This window comes from Hyperolius riggenbachi, chromosome 9, assembly GCF_040937935.1.
Source record: "Hyperolius riggenbachi isolate aHypRig1 chromosome 9, aHypRig1.pri, whole genome shotgun sequence".
Taxonomy (NCBI): domain Eukaryota; kingdom Metazoa; phylum Chordata; class Amphibia; order Anura; family Hyperoliidae; genus Hyperolius; species Hyperolius riggenbachi.
The window spans coordinates 104,991,279-105,011,090 of record NC_090654.1 but is presented as its reverse complement, the minus strand read 5'-3'; the positions used below and the strand labels follow the sequence as shown (position 1 = coordinate 105,011,090).

At 42.7% G+C, this 19,812-nt stretch overlaps 1 protein-coding gene across 2 annotated transcripts in view; it reads right to left on the bottom strand.

Moving 5' to 3' along the window:
- Window positions 1-549: 549 nt before the first annotated feature.
- The window catches only part of LOC137531695 (receptor-interacting serine/threonine-protein kinase 3-like), a 74,718-nt gene continuing 55,455 nt past the window's right edge, over window positions 550-19,812 (bottom strand). Inside the window, exons 4-10 of one of the 2 annotated variants that reach the window (XM_068251651.1) lie at window positions 19,523-19,572; window positions 16,033-16,191; window positions 14,744-14,850; window positions 13,152-13,203; window positions 7,911-7,996; window positions 4,050-4,104; window positions 550-3,968 (exon numbers count right to left, since the gene is read on the bottom strand). In XM_068251651.1, coding sequence (XP_068107752.1) covers window positions 3,814-3,968; window positions 4,050-4,104; window positions 7,911-7,996; window positions 13,152-13,203; window positions 14,744-14,850; window positions 16,033-16,191; window positions 19,523-19,572 — 664 coding nt within the window. In that variant the 3' untranslated portion in view covers window positions 550-3,813. The remainder of the gene's footprint in view (window positions 3,969-4,049; window positions 4,105-7,910; window positions 7,997-13,151; window positions 13,204-14,743; window positions 14,851-16,032; window positions 16,192-19,522; window positions 19,573-19,812) is intronic. The other variant, XM_068251652.1, reaches the window with a different exon arrangement.

Genomic DNA, 19,812 nt, shown 5'->3' with positions numbered 1-19,812 from the left:
ACAGTGTGACCCTTACTGATAAGAAATTTCAACTATAAAAACACTTTCCAGTGTTCTAGCAGAAAATGGCTTCTGAGAGCAAGAAAGAGGTAAAAAGGGGAGTCTGGACTGAGTCAGCCACTTTCATACCTGATATTTAACTATTTCAGGCAGAGAAAGAAAAAAAGGAACACAGCATAGTTATTTGTGTGCTAGGCACTGTACATACACATGTCTATCTCATCATGTCACATGTCATTTCGGGTATCCTTTAACATCTTGTTCTTTCAAATGATCTTATCTGTCGTGGCAGTCAGCTGTCATAGCTGAGGGATCAAATTATAATTTGAGATTAGACACAGATGAGGGGAATTAGACAGGCTAAACTCTCTAAATACATACAGGGTGCATTTCTTTATGTTTTCTTCTGTCCTGTGCAAGAGTTCAGGTCCACAATAAGATGTATAAATGTGTGAATGTATAGATGTGTAAATTCACATTCAAAACAAAGACAAAAGAAACATCATATTAACAATCATTTATTCTTACAAACAATTGATACACTGCAGGTATTTACAAATTTACAAAACATTACATAAAATAAATGTTCATTCTGTAAACAGCTATTGAAATAAGAAAAGTAAAATATATTAAAAATAATTATATTTTTAGGAAGAAATACATAGTGGTACTGAGAGAAAATAATACTGTATATACAGTATTAACCAACTTTTAGTTGGTATGATTACACAATAATATAAAAGTAAGCAATTTACTGCATTGTATCAGTGCGCACTAATCGGTAGCCAAATTCATCCACTTTCTTCAAGGTGTATACTAGCAAATCTGTGCCTATACTCGTAGTTCACAGCATTGGTTATGATGAAGCATCTGTTAAAGTAAACCTGAGGGGGGAAAACCGTAGTTTTACTTACCTCGATGATATACAATGTTTCCAGACAAGGGCTGCATTCAGAAATTTGTGGGCCCCATACTGGCAAACTCACTTCTCTGTACTGCTCTGTAATCTGACCTGTTGCTCAGCTATCAGAAGAACAATTGCATACACCCAGCTTACAGGGAGTGAATATATCTTCTGTTTATTTATGCTAAAAATGATATGTCCTGGTCTGGCTAGCCAGTGAATTAATGAGCTGATAACAGAGGACATGACCGGGAGACTGAAAAAATGCAGGAGGGGGGGGGGGGGTTAAAAAGAACCATTTGTGTGCTTGAGTGTGGAATTCCTAATCTCTGAAGCTGAGACAGTTTTTTTCCTTTTCAGCGCACACTGCTGGAGCCTGGAAACAGTTTAATGTATGTCACTCAGCAGGGAGGGCGGGCCCCAGTCACTGCTCGGGCACCGTACAGGAGTATGGATGGTACCCCCCTGGCGGCGGCCCTGTTCCAGACACCTCCTGGCTTCTTTTGTGCTTTACCATTATAGCCCTAGTTTGAAGCTCAGGTGGGATCTCCAGGGCGCATGCTCTGTCTATCCATGCCCCCTCTCTGTATATGCTCTCAGACATCCTGGGCATGCACAGTTCTAAATGTTTCTGAATTGTGCATGCCCAGGACACTCTCATCCACGGCAGCTATGCACAATAGTTCGGGAGCGCAGGTCTCGAGGATGCAGGAAGAGGACAGAAAATGCACCATACTATGACTAGGACCAGTCAGAGCTCCGAATGGAGCTACAGCAGCAAGACAGAGGGGAGGACACAATAAGGAGACTGGAGGTGTTTGGAGACATTATATATTATCGTGGTATATAGCTATTGACATTTTCCCCCCTCAAGTACACTTAAACAGTTATGGACCTCGAAAAGTTATATATCCAACACCATCTTGGGATAGCTTTAGCTTTAGAAAAAAAAATAGCACATTCCAACTTTAAATGGCAGTTACTACTGAATGTATGCCTGCACCTAAGCCTCCATCCTTAGCACTATTTTTCTAAAAGGACGTTGTGTGTGTGAAGTTGTGCAGAGGCTTACCGAACTTACCGTGCCAATGCGTCTCCCTTCATTCTGCGTTAATGATCCAAATTCTTCACTTACTAGTTGGCGTGGTCATGACCTCTGACCAGAACATACTGCATTGCGCATGCGCAGTATATCTGCTTGGGCTCCCAGGCAACCCCATATGACGTAAGTGCGCTCGCACGGTTGCAACGCCAGAGGTCCATGGGCACCGATGGCGCCAACCAGGAAGTGAAGTGCTTGGATCATTACTGGAGAACAAAGGGAGATGCCGGGGCACGTAGGATGCGGTAAGCATCTGCACAGCTTCCCACACACACATTAGGCGTCCTTTTTAAAAAATAGTTAGCGCTAAGGTATCCTTTAACACCAACAACAAACAACATTTGTAAAACCCTTTTCTCCCATAGCATTTAAAGTGCATAAGCATGGCTCAGACCAGTAATTGATTGGTTGGTAAACTGTGGTACAGAGGAAGAATTTTACAAGTCCGCAAAAGACCTAGCTGAGTAGAAATGGTCAATGAGGTGCTACTACTGTAAATGCAGCTTGCATGCAAATTTAATGCAAATTGTATGGAGCTTGGCACTGCACCACTTCAAATTAGTGGGAAGTGCATTTGATTGGCCCAATTCCAGGCTTCTTGCAATTTGCATTAAATATGCACGCAAGCCAGAAATAATAGCATCTTATTGACCATTTCAACACCTATGCAACTCTGAAAGTTATCATTTTGTCAGCAACGTCAATGGATGAATGTTATTGTTTTACCTAATAGAACCAATTCATCACTCAATGAAAAGTTGCATCTTAGTAGAATATATTGCTCATCTCTAATCTTGTATGAGTACGGCCACACCTGTGCAGTAAGCCAAAGCCACTCGTTCACCAGCAGCTCCGTGCTACTGCGCAGGCGTAGCTGTAGTAGCACGACCATGAACTAAAAGGAGGTCCAGACCAACGGTGGTGCAGTCAAGCAGAACACAGGAAGCCTCCGGAATATGCAGAACAAGGCTGGATTTAAACTTTATGTGCCCACGGGCAAAGTATGTGGTGGCTGCGCTTTCATGTGCAGCAGCGCCCCTCTCTTTTCATGTGCAGCCCCTTTTCCATGTGTACCATCCATGTACTGTAGCACATCTCTTTTATGAACAGCTTCCTTGGGCATCAGTTTCCCCTTTTCATGCCCATTTTCAGCCTCCTCTTTCATATATAACAGCCCCCCTTTCGTGTCCAGATGCCCCCTTGGGCTGCAGCTACCCAAGACCTGGGCCTGTGTGGCCTTTCCAGAAATCCAACCATGATCCAGAGGCTCCTCTCTAACTAGGTAAGTGTCTAACGTTTTCTTTTTTGTTTTGTTTTTTTACTTTGGGACACTATAGGTGTATTTTAATAAGTTAGATTTGCTAACCAATTTCTGCCTCTCAGAAGAAGCTAATGCTAGAAGAATGCCTGGTGTAACACAAACATAATAGCCTTTCAATACAACATGTCAATAAGCCAACATGCCAACAAGCCTCAGCTCCACAGTCTATAAGGATTCCTTTAGTAGAATATTTTCCCAACCTACGTGTTTCTCTGACTTGAAAGGTATTCCAAACGTTCATCTGATTAATGGAATAGCTTTTCCTGCTTCAAGGCAAAGAATTTTTCAGATATTTTCAACTATGACTGAAAAGCAGGGACCTCAAATAAGTATTAAAAGTCTTCTATTGTACACTTACAGCCACCAAGATAAACAATTCTAAATGCATCCCTCAATAGGACTGTAGGTAATACGATGTCCAATGATAGCCACATTTTCCTCTTTTGTAATGTTTAGTTGTTATTCACTTTTGCATAATTGTTTGGATCAGCGGAACAATCTGCCTAGCTTCTTCTGCAGGATCTTGGGGTTATTCAATTTCTGTAGATCTTTTTCCACCCCAGAATCCTGCAGTTTTCCCATGATCTTCTTGTAGTCACCAGAATTCTTGATGGCCGTGAAAAGGGTATTACCAAAGGCTTCTGAAAAAGAAACACAACATCAGTATATCTGGCCACCGATCTGTACTACGTGTCTTACACTGTACAGAACAGCTGACAAACCTGCACCGGAAATGTCCTCTTCATCCTCAGGTGGGGTTTCACTTTTGACCATGGCCTGAAAAGCAAAACCAAGCAAGGATAAGTATTTGGCATGGTTATAAACTTCTCAACACAACTGGAAATACACGTTGTACTTACTATTTTCACTATACGATCTTACATAAAACATTACAGACTTTTGTAGGTAAGCCCAGATATCACAAGCCATATGGAAAACTATTTATAGGCATAGCTACTATGGCTAAACTATATTTATATGATTGCAGGAACCCCATCAATACACTCTATTGCAAAAATTGTCAAATGCTGCAGAACATGAGTGCTTTCATGAATGACTAGAAACATCCCAGAAGGTGCAGGGTTCTTTGCAAAGGCATGTGGGTCCCACAGGCCAGACATAAGAAAATTCCTAACCCTGTCACATACCATCTAAAACTAAAATATTGTTTTCATTTAGGACTTAAGAACTGTAGGAATTCTGGTGGAGACATCTGTCTGTGAGAGATTTTTGTCTAGGTTCACAGTGGGACATTGCGTTGTGATTCAATGCGACATTAAAGTCGCAACACAAAATTACAACGCAACAAAAGTTGTAATGCACATTAACATTGCATATAGAAGATGTACTGAAGCATGCTTCTCTGTATCTATTAACTTGTGCATTTAGCGGTAATGCACTACAGCAGTGTGTTACCATAATGCAACATTTACAACTAGATGCCAACATTGCACTGTGAATGTCTCATAGTCTTAACATTGCAGTGCCTTAAATAGCGTTATATAACGTGGGACCAAAACTTCCCACTGTGAGCCTAGCCTTAGTCATCTCTCTACATAGTCTTTTTGCTATTTTCTTTCTTTCATGTGCCCAAAAGATAGGTTCCTCTCTAATCGATTCACAGATGGATCTATTGCCAGGGCCGGATTTACCATAAGGCATTGTAGGCATGTGCCTACAGGCTCTTTATGTAGGAGAGGCGGCTTCCCTCCCCAAGTGTCCCTCTACCCATTGGGGGGCTACTTAATACTGAGGTGGGGCACATCTGGCTCCCTTTACTTAGGGTGGGGAACACATCTACTAGATAGATTAATGGGGTTACCAAATGGGGAGGAGGGATGCCTACCTAATATGGGTGTGTGGCCTGAGTTGAGGGGTGGGGTTTAGGGCACCAGAACGCCTGTGTCTACAGGCTCCTCCTGAGCTGTAAATCCGGCTCTGAGCACAGCATAGTAAAGTCATACCGCCTGGAGGCATGCTTCTTCCTGTGTGATTCCAGCATCTTTCAGTGCCCTTACCCCATGACCAGACGATATGTGCATGTTCATGGGTGATGGCCGGATAGGTGAGTGTGACACTTATCTCTATTGTGCTAATACTCTATAGGGCACCGAGGAGAGCAGTATAAGCAGAGGAGACACCTGTGGTGACCTGTCACTGTCTATAGTGTGTCCACATGGATACCACTGCACCCTCGCCCATACCCTTCCAGCCACCCTAAAAACCGTCCTGTCCATAATGTCTGTCAATTTCTGCCTAAAACCGATTGAAACTACGACTGGGTGGCACATTGGGGCATCAATTCTCAGAAGATTCAAATATGTTGAGGAATATTGCATAATGTATGGGCACCTTAAAGGAAAGGTCCGAAGAAAAAAAAATCTACTTACATGGGGCTTCCCCCGCAGCTGATATGTTCCTTGCCTCAGCTCTGGTGTCCCGGGGTCCCCTCCGTTCCAGATGCCGACCTCTCCAGGTCGGCATTTTCTGTGCCCCGGAATCATGCTCACGTGGCCTGGAGCCCCTGCGCAGAATTCTCCCAGCCACTAGAGCGTGAGCATCACACCCATGCGCAGCAGCAGAAGATGCCAACCTGGGGAGGTCTGCATCTGCAATAGAGGGGATCCCAGGACACCGGAGCTGCGGCAAGGGACATATCGGCTGCCAAGGGCTGGAGGTAAGTAGAAGTTGTCTTTTTTTTATTTTCCTCGGATGTGTCCTTTAAGACCTGCCATGTAAAGCATGTACTCTTAGATATTCTTGGAACATCAGGTCAAGAGATACTGTCAAAGGCCAGTTTTGTCACGTTTAAAGTAAAATACAGGCGCTGATCCAACTCCAAAGATCCTCTGTGTATTTTTCACCAGCTGCTCAGGATAACCATATCCACAATAGGTATCAAGAATGGCAATTATATATCCACAGTGCCAGGTGGTCAAATCGGTATCTGCAGCATCACCACAGTGTACAAATATATTCTCTGACAGTGACCATCACCAAATGTAAAAACATCAAAAGGTCACTCAGGCCCAGTGCACACCGAGCGGATCCGCCGGCCGCATCTGCCTGAAATTCCGCTTGACTAATGTATTTGAATGGGCTGGTGCACACCGGCGGTTTGAGGTTTTTAGCAAACCGCAAACGTGCCTCCTGCTGCACGTTTGCAGTTTACTGAAAACCTCAAACCGCCGGTGTGCACCAGCCCATTGCCCAGTCTCCAGTTCCGAGATCGTGAGACTATTTATTGTGTACTGGTATACACTATACGCTTGTATTTACTAAGGGTCCCTGTTAAAAGGACCCTGGAAGTAACTTATTGTATAAGTGCTATTTTATGGATCTTGTTTAAAACTTTATGTTTTTAAGGACAGTGAGGCCCAGTGCACACCAAAACCACTAGCAGATCCACAAAACGCTAGCGGTTTTTGGTGCGGATTGCGAGATTTGGCCCAGTGCACACCGAGCGGATTTGGATGCGATCCGCCTGAAAATCCGCTTGACTAATGTATTTGAATGGGCTGGTGCAAACCGGCGGTTTGAGGTTTTTAGCAAACCGCAAACGTGCATCCTGCTGCACGTTTGCAGTTTACTGAAAACCTCAAACCGCCGGTGTGCACCAGCCCATTCAAATACATTAGCCAAGCGGATTTTCAGGCGGATCGCAAGATCCATAAAATAGCACTTATACAATAACTTACTTCCAGGGTCCTTTTGACAGGGACCCTTAGTAAATACAAGCGTATAGTGTATACCAGTACACAATAAATAGTCTCACGATCTCGGAACTGGAGACTGGGCAAATTGACAGAGATCGTGAGACTATTTATTGTGTACTGGTATACACTATACGCTTGTATTTACTAAGGGTCCCTGTCAAGAGGACCCTGGAAGTAAGTTATTGTATATGTGCTATTTTATGGATCTTGATTAAAACTTTGTTTTTAAGGACAGTGAGTGACCTTTTGATGTTTTTACATTTGGTGATGGTCACTGTTTGAGAATATATTTGTACACTGTGGTGATGCTGCAGATACCGATTTGTTCACCTAGCGCTGTGGATATATACTTGGCAAAGGCCATTTTTGTGTTGAAGGACTCTTGATAATAACCATAACCATCATCATTATCTATGTTCATGATTATGTGTCTGACAGGACACTTCTAGACCTATCATTCTGTACCCAAAGCCCTGTACACGCACTAGATGACCGCCTCTGCCGAGAATCCATTGTGTGTACAGCACAGCAGCCCTCGAGCCCGCTCAGCTAGCAATCAGCCTGGTGTATCACTTCATCCAAAGATATGGCAGAGGGCAGTGTTCTCTCCTCTTACTCCACCCACTATGTGTTGTCACTCCATCGCTGGTCCAGCGACTACATAGGAACAGAGCGTGTCACAAGCCTGCAGGCTAAGGACATGTCTGTCAGCCTTGGCCCAGCCATGTCGCCGCAGGGATTGGGTACTGATTCCTAATGGACGACATGCCTCATATGTGTGTACAAGGCTTTAGCCATTGACATAATCATATAGCTATTGCCTATAAGAAAAATGTAGTCCACCCTGCAGAAAACTGTTTTTCTTACCGTTTCAGGCTCTGAAACTTCTCCATTTCCCACGGGGCAACTTGATTCTTGGGTGTCTGGAGTCATTTCCACATTTTTTGCTAAGGCTAAAAATGAATATTATTATTATTATGTATAATATGCAACAGTGTCTATAAAAAATGATAATTCGAACAAGATCTCTTTTTGCAGTGCACTACCCAGCAAGCTGTACATTTATGGTGAATAAAATGAAAGAAAAGGTAAACTGGGCATCCTGCAAATAGTACTGTATATACTCGAATACAAGTCAATCTCGTGTATAAGTCGACTCCAATATTCAACTCTCTTAAGCTGGAATTTTTTATTGACACAGATCTACCCAGCAAAGTTAATGGCTGCACTTGGGGCTCAGGAGGGCTTACTGACTGCACTACATACAATATTGCATCCATTGACCCCTCCTGGTCCTTAAACGGTATAAAACCCTGACATAATATTCAATAAAAACGTTTTCCTACTTTTTATATGCCATACGGTTAGCATATTTTACTCTGAGAGCTGACTTTGCATTTTATTTATAACTGCTTTATTCATCCTCTAACTTAATCAGAAAGCATTTATGCTTGTCTGACTTTGTTCAGGGAACCTGGCAGTGTGAGAGGAGGCTTTGTTTACATTTCTCACTTGATACAATTAAACACAAGATAACATTATGTAAAGTTCGGAAGCGACCAGTTCTGCAGGCAGGGAAGCTTCTAAAGCCTGTGTTAACCCTTTGAATGCAGTTCTAGTTAAAAAAAAATGCTGGTTGTATATACAGTAATATTCTGTAAATAATCTATTATAGAAAAGTAGAAATGCTTGGTTTCATTCCACTTTAAGTGCATCCAATACCTCATCCAGGCCCCCAAATGCTGCAGTCATTCACTCCCTTTTATGCAGCCCAGTATTTCCCCCCTGCCCCTTTTCTTGTTAATTCTTGTGACCAGGACTTTTAGACCTGTGTTTTCTTTGCATTTCCATTCCTCAAAGTATTACTTACCACAAGGTAAATTGCTGCAAATGGGAATGTCACAATTACTACACACATTACTCAGTGTGCTCAGTGTTGCCTGTGACTCGTGTATAAGTCTACCCCTATACTTTTATGAAGTGAATCAGACCTAAATTTCTAGACTAATACGCGAGTATATACAGTAACTTCTGAAGAATTTGCTTTAAGTAGACAGCGCATCTGTTCAGTTCAATACTAATGGTACGTTGCTGAATAATTTGAATAATAACTATTATTAATTCATATTTCATGTGTACTTTGCTCTTTGGATGATGCGGTTTGCACAGGGTACCATCAAACAAGGAGCGACAAACTGTACTAACTGTACAACATAAAATAAATGGACTGTGCTGGAATGGGGCAAAAGCACTACGAAGAGGTAAAGAGAGCTGTCACAACACAGTGGATAGCACAAGACTTTGTTCTTGTCTGATGCTCGGTCCTTTCATAAAGATGGCACTTCTAAAACCTGGTACACACCTTCAATTTTGACTGGCCAATCTCTGACCAATTTTACTGTAGTATGAGGGTCAATAGACATTGAATACAATTAGCAGATTGTGTAGGTAAACTTTCATACTACATGGAAATGGTAAAATTGGTCAGTGGTTGGCCAATCAAAATTAAAGTTGTGTGTCAGGCTTAAGCCAATGGCTTCATCTGATTTTATAGTCAAATTATTTTAAGTACTATTTGCCATTCTAAACTAATACTACTTTAATTTGAAGTGGCTCTACTGTCATTAGATTTGATTGTGGTAATTTTACTATAGCTTGTGTAATTTGATAAATGGCCATGTGAAGTCACATATGAAGATCATGGGTAGGTAGGAAGGTAGTTAGATAATTAATAAAGTGCATAGTTCTCATTAACTTCTGCCATTTACATAAAAGTGAAGGCTGTTGGCAACAGTTAGATACTTACTTATGAAGAGGCTTCCCACATCCTTCTAAAAATCACAGCTGCTGCTGGGACCCTCTGAAAGTTCATGGCCACGCTCCTCTTAGTACACGAGAACTACCATACTGCGTCTGCACAAGTATGACTGCGTCTGCGCAGTAGCATGAAGCCACTTGTGGTTAAGTGGCTTTGGCTTACTGTGCAGACATACCTGTACTCGCACTGGTGCAGTATGGCTGCGCTTGTACACAGCTAGGAGTACGTCCTCGAGAACATGAATTGTCAGATATGTTCAGAGGGTCTTCCTGTGGCAACAGTGGAATGGAAAAGGACAAGAGAGCCTCTGAACGATCTAAAGCAGGGCTGCCCAATGCGTCAATTGCGATCTACCAGTAGATCACGAAGGACTGGTGGGTAGATCGCGGTCGGCATTTTAAAATAGTACGCCAGATGCTAACTATGCAGTGCCGACGTACCATCTAATTGTGCTACTCTGCTGCCGTACACAGAGCAGCACACAGCCAGTAGGGATAGGTGAGGCAAGCGAGAGCTGTGTCCTGCCCACCCCCCTTCCTTCCCAGCCCACGGGCTCCTTCCTTCCTCAGCCCGTCTCCCTTCCTCTCAGTCTCCGTACACTGCTCTCCTCCACCACGTTGTTGGGATGCCCCCTCACTGACCCTGCATGCCCAGCAAAGCATTTGGCATTGTATCCTCTGATTAGCGGCGATCCGCAGTAGAGAGGAGAGTGGTGGGTTAGGGCCCTTTTACACTTAATCAGTTGGCGTTAAGTGTAAAAGAGGCCATAGGAAAACATGGGCATTACTTTGAAAATCAGTTTTCTTTCCATTTTAACTGAAAGGAACTGATTAAGTGTAAAAGGGCCCTAAGGACGCGTATAGAGGAAGTGCTTTTCCTGTATACTTACTCTCCTCTCCACTGCTGGTTGCCGCTAATACAAGGTCTCAGTGCTTCATGCCCTGCTGGGCATGCAGGGTCAGTGAAGGTAGGGGGTGAAAATGGGGAGGAGAACGGTGTATGGTGGAGGGGGGAAGCACCTATGCTTAGCTGTCTATATGGGAGGCACATATTCCTAGCTATCTACTGTATATGTGGGGGGGGGGGGGCACCTATGCCTAGCTATCTATATGGGGGGTACCTATGCCTAGCTATCTATATGGGGTGCACCTGTACCTAGCTATCTATATAGGGGCACCTATGCCTAGCTATATATATGGGGTGCACGTATGCCTAGCTATCTATATGGGGGCACCTACGTCTTGCAATCTATGTGGAGTGCACCTATGCCTAGGTTTCTATATGGGGGGCACCTATGCCTAGCTTTCTATATAGGAGGGGCACCTATGCCTAGCTTTCTATATGGGGGCACCTATGCCTAGCTTTCTATATGGGGGGCACCTATGTCGTGCTATCTATATGGCGGGACCTATGCCTAGCTATCTATATTGGGGGCGCCTATGCCTAGCTATCTATATGGGGGCACCTATGTCTGGCTACCTATATTTTGCTATTTTAAATAGTAGATCTCTCGAGCTTGGGAATTTTCAAAATAGCTAACGAGTCAAAAAAGTGTGGGCACCTCTGATCTAAAGCATTCCCTCAACCAAGATTAGTATCTATTTTTTTTTTTTAAATCTGCCTCGGGTTCAAGTTTCCTAAACCACACCTGAATTGAGAAGAATATGGAGGCTGAGCTGACATATTTATTTCCTTTTAAACAATGCACATTGTCTGTCTATTCTGCCGATCTTCTGCTTCCAATACTTTTAGTCATGGACTCTGGACAAGCATGGGCATCACATGTTTCTGACTGAAGTCTGATTGGATTATCCGAAACGCTTGTTTCAGGTGTGTGATCCATACACTAACCAGGACCATTAAGAAGTGTTCCCCTTAACGCTTGTTTTAATAGTTGTTAGTCTCCTTTAACTTATGACTAGCTCCATCAGATCCATCAATTTTGAACTTGTTGATATGCGTATAGGTATTTGAAAATTGTTCCATATTTCCGCAACATTGTCATAATGCCAAGCACGAACGCTGAAGGGAAGCTGGCCCCGAGTCTTGACTAAACGGTCAGGAACTCCCACAGTACGGACTATGCATAATCTGCGGTTAGTTGGGCCGTAGCGGCAGCCTGTGGGTGATGCAGTTTATCGATCCTTTGAGGAATGGTAACTATAATAACAATAGACTGTTGATGCTATATCTGATCAATCATGATGAGAGGTATAACTTTGCATATGGAATGGCATTATGACAATGTTGCAGAAATATGGAACAAGTTTCAAATACCTATACGCAGATCAACAAGTTCAAAATTGATGGATGTGATGGAGGTAGTCATAAGTTAAAGGAGACTAACATCTATTAAAACAAGCGTTAAGGGGAATTTCTTGATGATCCTGGTTAAGTCTGGAAAAAAGAGACATTTTATTATCTTTTCGACTTGCTAGAGGAACTCCTTCTTCTTTTAGAACTTAACCCTATTTTTTGCATGTGACCGGCTGCCAACTTTTTGAACTATTTAAGTGCCACCCTTGAAGAACTGGTACTCTTAGCTACTGGGGTGACGACCCCTAGGTTAGAGGAGATACCTTAGATATACAGTACATATATGTGCACGATTTTTGAGCATGGTGGTGTAATTGCGGGGGGGGGGGGGGGGGCACATGGTGTTTTGCTGTTCATTCATGATATGTGGTACATACCACTTGCACATGGGTCAAAAGTCTGAGCATGTTTTATAATTGGAAATAATTATTATTGAATATTGGTTTATATGCTCGGTTGCCCGGTGTGCAAAGATAGTAATAATTTATGTATGAACACTATTAATGATTCCTGTTGCGGATGGTCGCTTTGGGTGTTTATACAGCTTTAAGACCAGGAGGAGCAGATTTGCCCATATTGATGATTATTGTACATGTATTTATATGTAACAATGACCATATTTCAGTATGAACCGATAAATACATTTAATACAATTTTTATTCAATAAAAATCAGGTGGTTGAACAGCAGATACTGGTAGTGTGTTGGTGTTTTTCTAGTTGTCTTTGACCAGTGCTAGTGGGGATATGTACAATAGTTTCTTAGTTTTTGCAAGTAGATAATACCACTTGACCATCACTATTTACTTATTGTGTACCATCTCTGCCCATTCCATTTCGCTTCATCGTCTGTATGTGGATACCAATTCAGGAGAAAGCCCACTTGGGCCTGTATGGCACAACTAAAACCACCATTTATTAATCCTGTAGCAGTCCAGCCCTCAAAATGATTTTTCTTGTGTGCTATTTTACTTGCCTTTCAAGAACTCCTCAGAGTATCCAGTAATTAATTCAGTCACTTCACATAACTGTATAAAAAAACACAGAATACAAGTTAGTACCGGACCTTTATTTTATATATTAATGTATTTATGTATTATTATGTAATTATTTTCTGAAGATGAGGACTGGCGTAATGGTAATCATAATAATAATAAGTTTATGAACCATAATAAATGATAAGGGGTGATGGCAACTATAACAGTTATATTTGCAATCAGCAGCATGCCCACCAGCACTAACCTTTCACTCCTATACTTCTTTCTTACATACTATTTACAGGACTTTTGCTGCTTCCATTAAGTGCATGAAATGACACATCACCATTAGGAAAATATTAAAGTGTAAGGGGCCCCACGTGTATTTTTTAGGAGGAGCCTTGTGGGAGGAGCTTAAAGGGAAGGTTCAAGCAAAATAAAAAAAATTAGTTTCACTTACCTGGGGCTTCTACCAGCCCCATGCAGCCAGCCTGTGCCCTCGTAGTCACTCGCTGATGCTCCAGTCCCCTGCTGGCAGCTTGCCGACCTCGGAGGTCGACGGGACGCATTGCGTACATTTTTACGCATTCCCACTAGTTCAGGAACATTAACACATACGTTTTTACGCGTTACTGGTTAAATGCGTAAATTTTTACGCATTAAACCAGTAATGCGTAAAAATGTATGTGTTATTGTTCCTGCACTAGCTGGAATGCGTAAAAATGTACGCAATGCGTCCCGCCGACCTCCGAGGTCGGCAAGCTGCCAGCGGGGGACTGGAGTAGCAGTGAGTGATTACGAGGGCACAGGATGGCTGCATGGGGCTGGTAGAAGCCCCAGGTAAGTGAAACTCACTTTTTTATTTTGCTTGGACATTCCCTTTAAGCTAAACTTTCACTCAACCTTCTTACCAGTTGGAGGCAGGAGCAGCCCAGGGATTGGGGTGGTGATCCCAGTGCTGCTGTAAGAGTGTGTAAACATGCAGGGATTAGGACTTGATCCAAGAACAGTTTGCGGGCAGGTCCTGTACAGGTGCATCATTGGCCGAAGGGTGTGTGTGGGGTGGGGTGGGGGTGCTGAAAGACAGAGTGGGGAGGGGGGGGGGGGGGGGGTAAGGAGGAAAACAATGGCTTAGGCATGAGCTCAGTTGAGTCAATTCCAGCTATCCAGATCTCTAGGCGACGCTGGGAGCTACAGGAAGATTACAAGGTTTGGTAAGTACTAGTTTCTGCTGCATCGGTGGGGGGGGGGGGGGCAGTGCTATTTTCAGCCAATAGCTCAAACATATCTGGCATCAGGCAATCCCGTCTGTGCCAAATACTGGGGACTTTTCTGTATATGTATTATAGAAGGTGCTATGCTGTTTGCCAGGCTGTTGTGCTGATCCAGTGCCTTCCATAGCTTCTGACACAGAGCAGGCATGAAAATCAGGTGTTTTTCCCAGCCCTAACTCTGCTGGCTGCATACTTGTTGCCATGAACATGGGAGTTGTGGACAGCCTAGGGAGGATGACACCAGCCACAAATAGCGCATGCCAGTTACTCCCCCTCTCCAACAAGGACACCCTGTGTAGTCACATATATAATATTACCGGACTTGCAGAAGATGACTGCTGTACAAAATCTTGGACACTCCGGACAGCGCTGACAATCTCCTCCTGATAAGCTTCATACATCACTGTTGTAGACTCACTGCAGTCTATAAAACAATCAGTCATAAATTAACAAATATACATTGATCAAACAAAGAATGGGATAGCAGCCTAGCATTATTGTACAGTTTTATCAAGAGAGGTACAAGGAAGCTGGCGCTAAGAGGGAGGAGCTATGGAAAGCATCCATCAGAATTTTTGTTTCACTTAACAGGTGAGACCTGATTAGTGGCTTTTGCTACTTGCTCTTCTTTCACTTCAGTTTGTTTTGGTAAGTCAGCACCCCGAGTAGTCATAATTTATTTGCGAGAATTACCATAAAATAGTCATAAATAAATTGCTGGAAAACGTAACCTCCCCTCTGATAGCGTCTCGGCCTCACAAACTAGCTATGGCACTGCTCATCAGTATGTGGAGGCCCGGATAAGATAAAAATGACATGGTAGGTGCCATTCATGTAATAATTTAGCTATCATGGTTTTACATTTGGTCTGTACTGATAGTTATAACTCTTCTGTATTTTTAGGACAATATTCTGATCTGTAAATACCAAGACTGTACATAAACAATATAATGTTTTTCATAAAGTGGCTACACACCCTTCATAATTATAAGAAAACTTTGTTATGTGGGTTCAGTGCGTTTTTAAACCAGTGAACCTACACTTTAAATACAAATTAACACTATGGGATTCCAAGAGAGTCCTATAAAGAATTAGGACTATTGATACAATTGTACTCTATACATAACACTCTATACATAACAATTGATATGATGCACCAAAACCTGCCAATGGCAACTACAGGGTCAGAGGTGCAAGAAGGGGATGGGGAACAGCGTGTTAATTATTACCACTGTTCAAAGTATCTATAGAAGTTATTATTATGAGCACAGGAACAATAAAGAGCTAATACTGTAGTTGAGGAAGGGCTCTTCGGGGCCCCTCTGTCCCAAGGGCCCCGATGCAGTGACTACCTCTGCACCCCCTACTGCTACGCCCCTATTCTTATGCTTACATGCTTATATGCAGTATACTTTTATATACAGACACATATATATGATCTTTTTAAAACTAAGTATCATTTATAATACTCTTTGCATTCAGTTTAGTTATTATGAGTTAAAATCATGTTAACACGATATACTCGGTACATTACAACCTGATTGGGAAATATGTCTGATGTTCTGATATATGCAGCATAAAGTTTGGTGTTGTGCTCTCTGCTTACCATGGAAACTAGGCCTTCTGCCTGGATTGTGATCCCAGCATCTGATCATTAACTCCTTTGCTTTTGGCACCATTTTGATATGTTCATACCGGTCTAAGTCACTTGCCCTGGGCCTCTGACCCTCACATACACACCGCTGTATTACTGGTGCGGGGATACCTAGGAAGTGAGTAAAAAATATAATTGCACCCCTGTGTCACCTAGAACTCACAGTGGAACATCATCAAAAACATTTATTTAATCCTTGGACAGACTGAATAAGTGATAAAGCTTTAGCCAGGTTTTATTTCCTGTCATTGAGAAGTTCTAAACTCACTTCCTGTTTCATGCTGTATCAGAAAACATGAAAGGAAATCCACTGGGCAACACAGGTTTCCATTTGCGAAGTGATGCGAGTGTGGCTACGCAGCTGCATCGCATCACTTCCGCCACCGGCCGCATCACTTCCGCATCTCCGATGCGGAAGTGTATTGAGGAGATGGATACAGCTGCGGGCGGATGCGGCCGTGCGAAAATCTGCAGCATGCTGCAGATTATCGGATCGCACCGCTCCGCACACCATGCACGCAGTGGAAACTGTTCCACTGGCGTGCATGTGTTTCAGCACACCTGCGGTGCGATGCGGCTCGCACCGCTCCTAGTGGAAACGAGCCTAAATCTACAATCTCCCTTTGAGGGAATTTTCTAACTTCCTGCTTCAGAAAACTAGCAGTAAAAAAAAACTAGCAGTACAAAATGGGTAACATACCTAATTTAATTGTGTTGAATAAAATATAACTGAAAAATGGCCCTTATATAACAGATAAGGGGAAACACGTATCATCCACATGCAGGGCCCTATGTCTAGCCCCGGAGTCTATAAGTACAAAAAAAACAGAAGCCATAAATTCCATCCTTCTACAGATGCCATATCCTAAATTGCTGGAAACCATAGAAGAAACCATATGCTTAAATAAATGGTAGAGAGGGACTGGGTGGGTTACAATTTATATTCTTGTCAGATAATAGTTATTGCCTATTGTTTGGATCTTTGGAATTTGTGAGGGGGGAACTTACGACCATTTTATTTGTCAACTTGTCTAGCCAATTTTGAGCTTCAGGTTTGTCCACAAATATTTTATCGGAGAGCAATGGCAGGAACAGACATAGAGACCTACATATAGTTGAGAGTTAGTCACCCTTCCATCCAGGGGTCCACATCACACCTATGCGTCCAGCTGTAGGGTCGGAAAGTGAACACCGTTATATAAAGGTGTTCAAAAGGTCATCATGAGTTGAAGAATCTCATTTTGAAGTTCCTCGGCCTGGTAAATTAGGCCTGGTATGTTTGTGACAGGTGTCTTTAGTAACTAAAAGCACTGTAAAGTCACAAGTACGGCCCACGTGCACGCAGTGCTGCCATGCTCGTACACAGGACTGGGGCATGGCTGCAAGAGCATACTCAAGGAAAAAAGAAGCAGTCCTAGAAGCTCAACTGTAATAATATGTAAAGCCAGGGAGTCAACCAGTCCACACCCGGATCCCCCAAGGTGCAACAATCCACAGCAATAGAAGAAAAAGACTGGGTCTCCACCTGGATAAATGCAATTATAGCACTATTTTATTGCACCATAGTAACAAAACAACACGACGTTTCGGCCAGCAGGCCTTTATCAAGTGGTAGATGATAAAGGCCTGCTGGCCGAAACGTCGTGTTGTTTTGTCAGTCTTTTTATTCTGTCGCGAGAGCATACTCAACAAACTCTTGTTGAATATGTTTGGAGGATAGCAGCGCTGTATAAGTAAGGGTAAGGAGGATGGGAAAGTCTCTGGGTTATCCAGAGGCTTTCCTCAACGGTAAGTACTGTATCTAACCTTGATCTTTTTTTAATATAAATGTTATGGTAGATTTTGGCAGATTTTGAAGAGTTTAAGGCTGTATTCACAGTGGGACATTGCGTTTTAATGCAATGTTAAAGTCGCAATGTGTCTGCGTTAAGAGGTAACGCACTGCAAGCAGTGAGTTACCACAGCGCAACATTTTTAACGCAACTTAAATGTTGCACTGTGAACGGCACATAGGATTAGCATTGCAGTGCGGTAAGCTGCGTTATACGACTTTATAACGGCAACCATAACATCCCACTGTGAATGCGACCTTACAGATTTGTGGGGAACAAACCAAATTGTATTTGTAAACAGTCCGTGGTTATGTGTAAACTGAGACTGTGATCCTGGACGCATGTGCAGTAGCAAACTCGAAGCTGGCAGATGAGGCTACCTGCCAGGTTACAGCACATGCATCTAAGATCACAGGTACACTTTACACATAACCACAGATTACCCCTGCTTAGTGCTCTGTCACTACGAGTGACTCTTCAAAGGTCCATGCTAGAAATCCTCATGCAGTGGTAAGGACCTTCACTAAAAGACACAGTGCTGTTTCTCATGAGGGAGAGGAGGCAGTTGGACTGCACCAATACTCCTTCCTCACAGGCCTATCAGTTATAAATAAGGCCCAGTGCACACCGAGCGGTTTTTGGAGCGATCCGCCAGGCCGCATATGCCTGTAAAAACGCTTGGCTAATGTATTGCAATGGGATGGTGCACACCGGCGGTTTGAGTTTTTTGCCAAGCCGCAAACGCGCCTCCTGCTGCGCGTTTGCGGATTTCGGAAGCGTTTCGTCCTCAATGTAAAGTATAGGAAAAACGCAAACCGCTCTGAAAAACGCTACTTCAGAGCGGTTTGCCAGGCATTTTTGTTACAGAAGCTGTTCAGTAACAGCTTTTACTGTAACAATATGTGTAATCTGCTACACAAAAACGCACCCAAAACCGCTAGGTATGTTTAGAAAACCTCTCTAAATATACCTAGAATCGCTCTGAAATCAGCTCCCAAAACTGCTAGCGTATTGCGGATCTGCTAGCGGTTTTGGTGTGCACTGGGCCTAAGTGTGAGGCCTGGGGCACACCAGAGGAGTTTTTCTGAGCGTTTTGAGTTTTTAAATCTGCTGCTAATGTTATCCTATGTGTCTGTGCACACTGGAGCAATGAGGTTTTGTAAAAAAACCCATAGCATTACATTGGGAAGAGCTTTTGAAACCTCTAAAAGCTCTTCCCAATGTAATGCTATGGTTTTTTTTACAAAACCTCATTGCTCCAGTGTGCACAGACACAAAGGATAACATTAGCAGCAGATTTAAAAACTCAAAACGCTCAGAAAAACTCTTCTGGTGTGCCCCAGGCCTAAAAAAGGTTGCAAAACAGTGGGAACCCTTTGCAAGGGGATGCTTTGATCCAAAACCCATCAGAAAAACTGCAGGCTGTCAACTTAATGTAATGATAGTAGGGTTCAGAATTGGATACAAGCAACCTTTTCAGTTCCATAAATTACCACGAAGCATGCACTTTAATAATGTATAGGTAAATGTGAGTGTTAATTTTATGTTTGTTTTTTGCTGTAGTGCCCCTTTAAATGAAAGAAAAAACTGTGGAACCTCAGAAAACTTACCTAGATAAGGCTCTACACTTGAAAAAACTGTCCACGTTAGGATTGCAAAACTAGAGCAAGAAGATAGAGAGAATAATTAGTGAACGCTAATTACAACCGGAAGATTGTTTACCACAAATCTAGTTGCATCATACAGTATGTGCTAAGAGTAGAAAAAAATTACTGTGCCAGGAAACATAACTTTTATTTTGGAAAGGCAATTTTTTCAGTTACGTCAAGTTCGCTGTAACTTCCTCATTCTTTAGTATTAGTGTGAAGTTTTGGAGATGAGGAAGCGTGTTGAAATATTA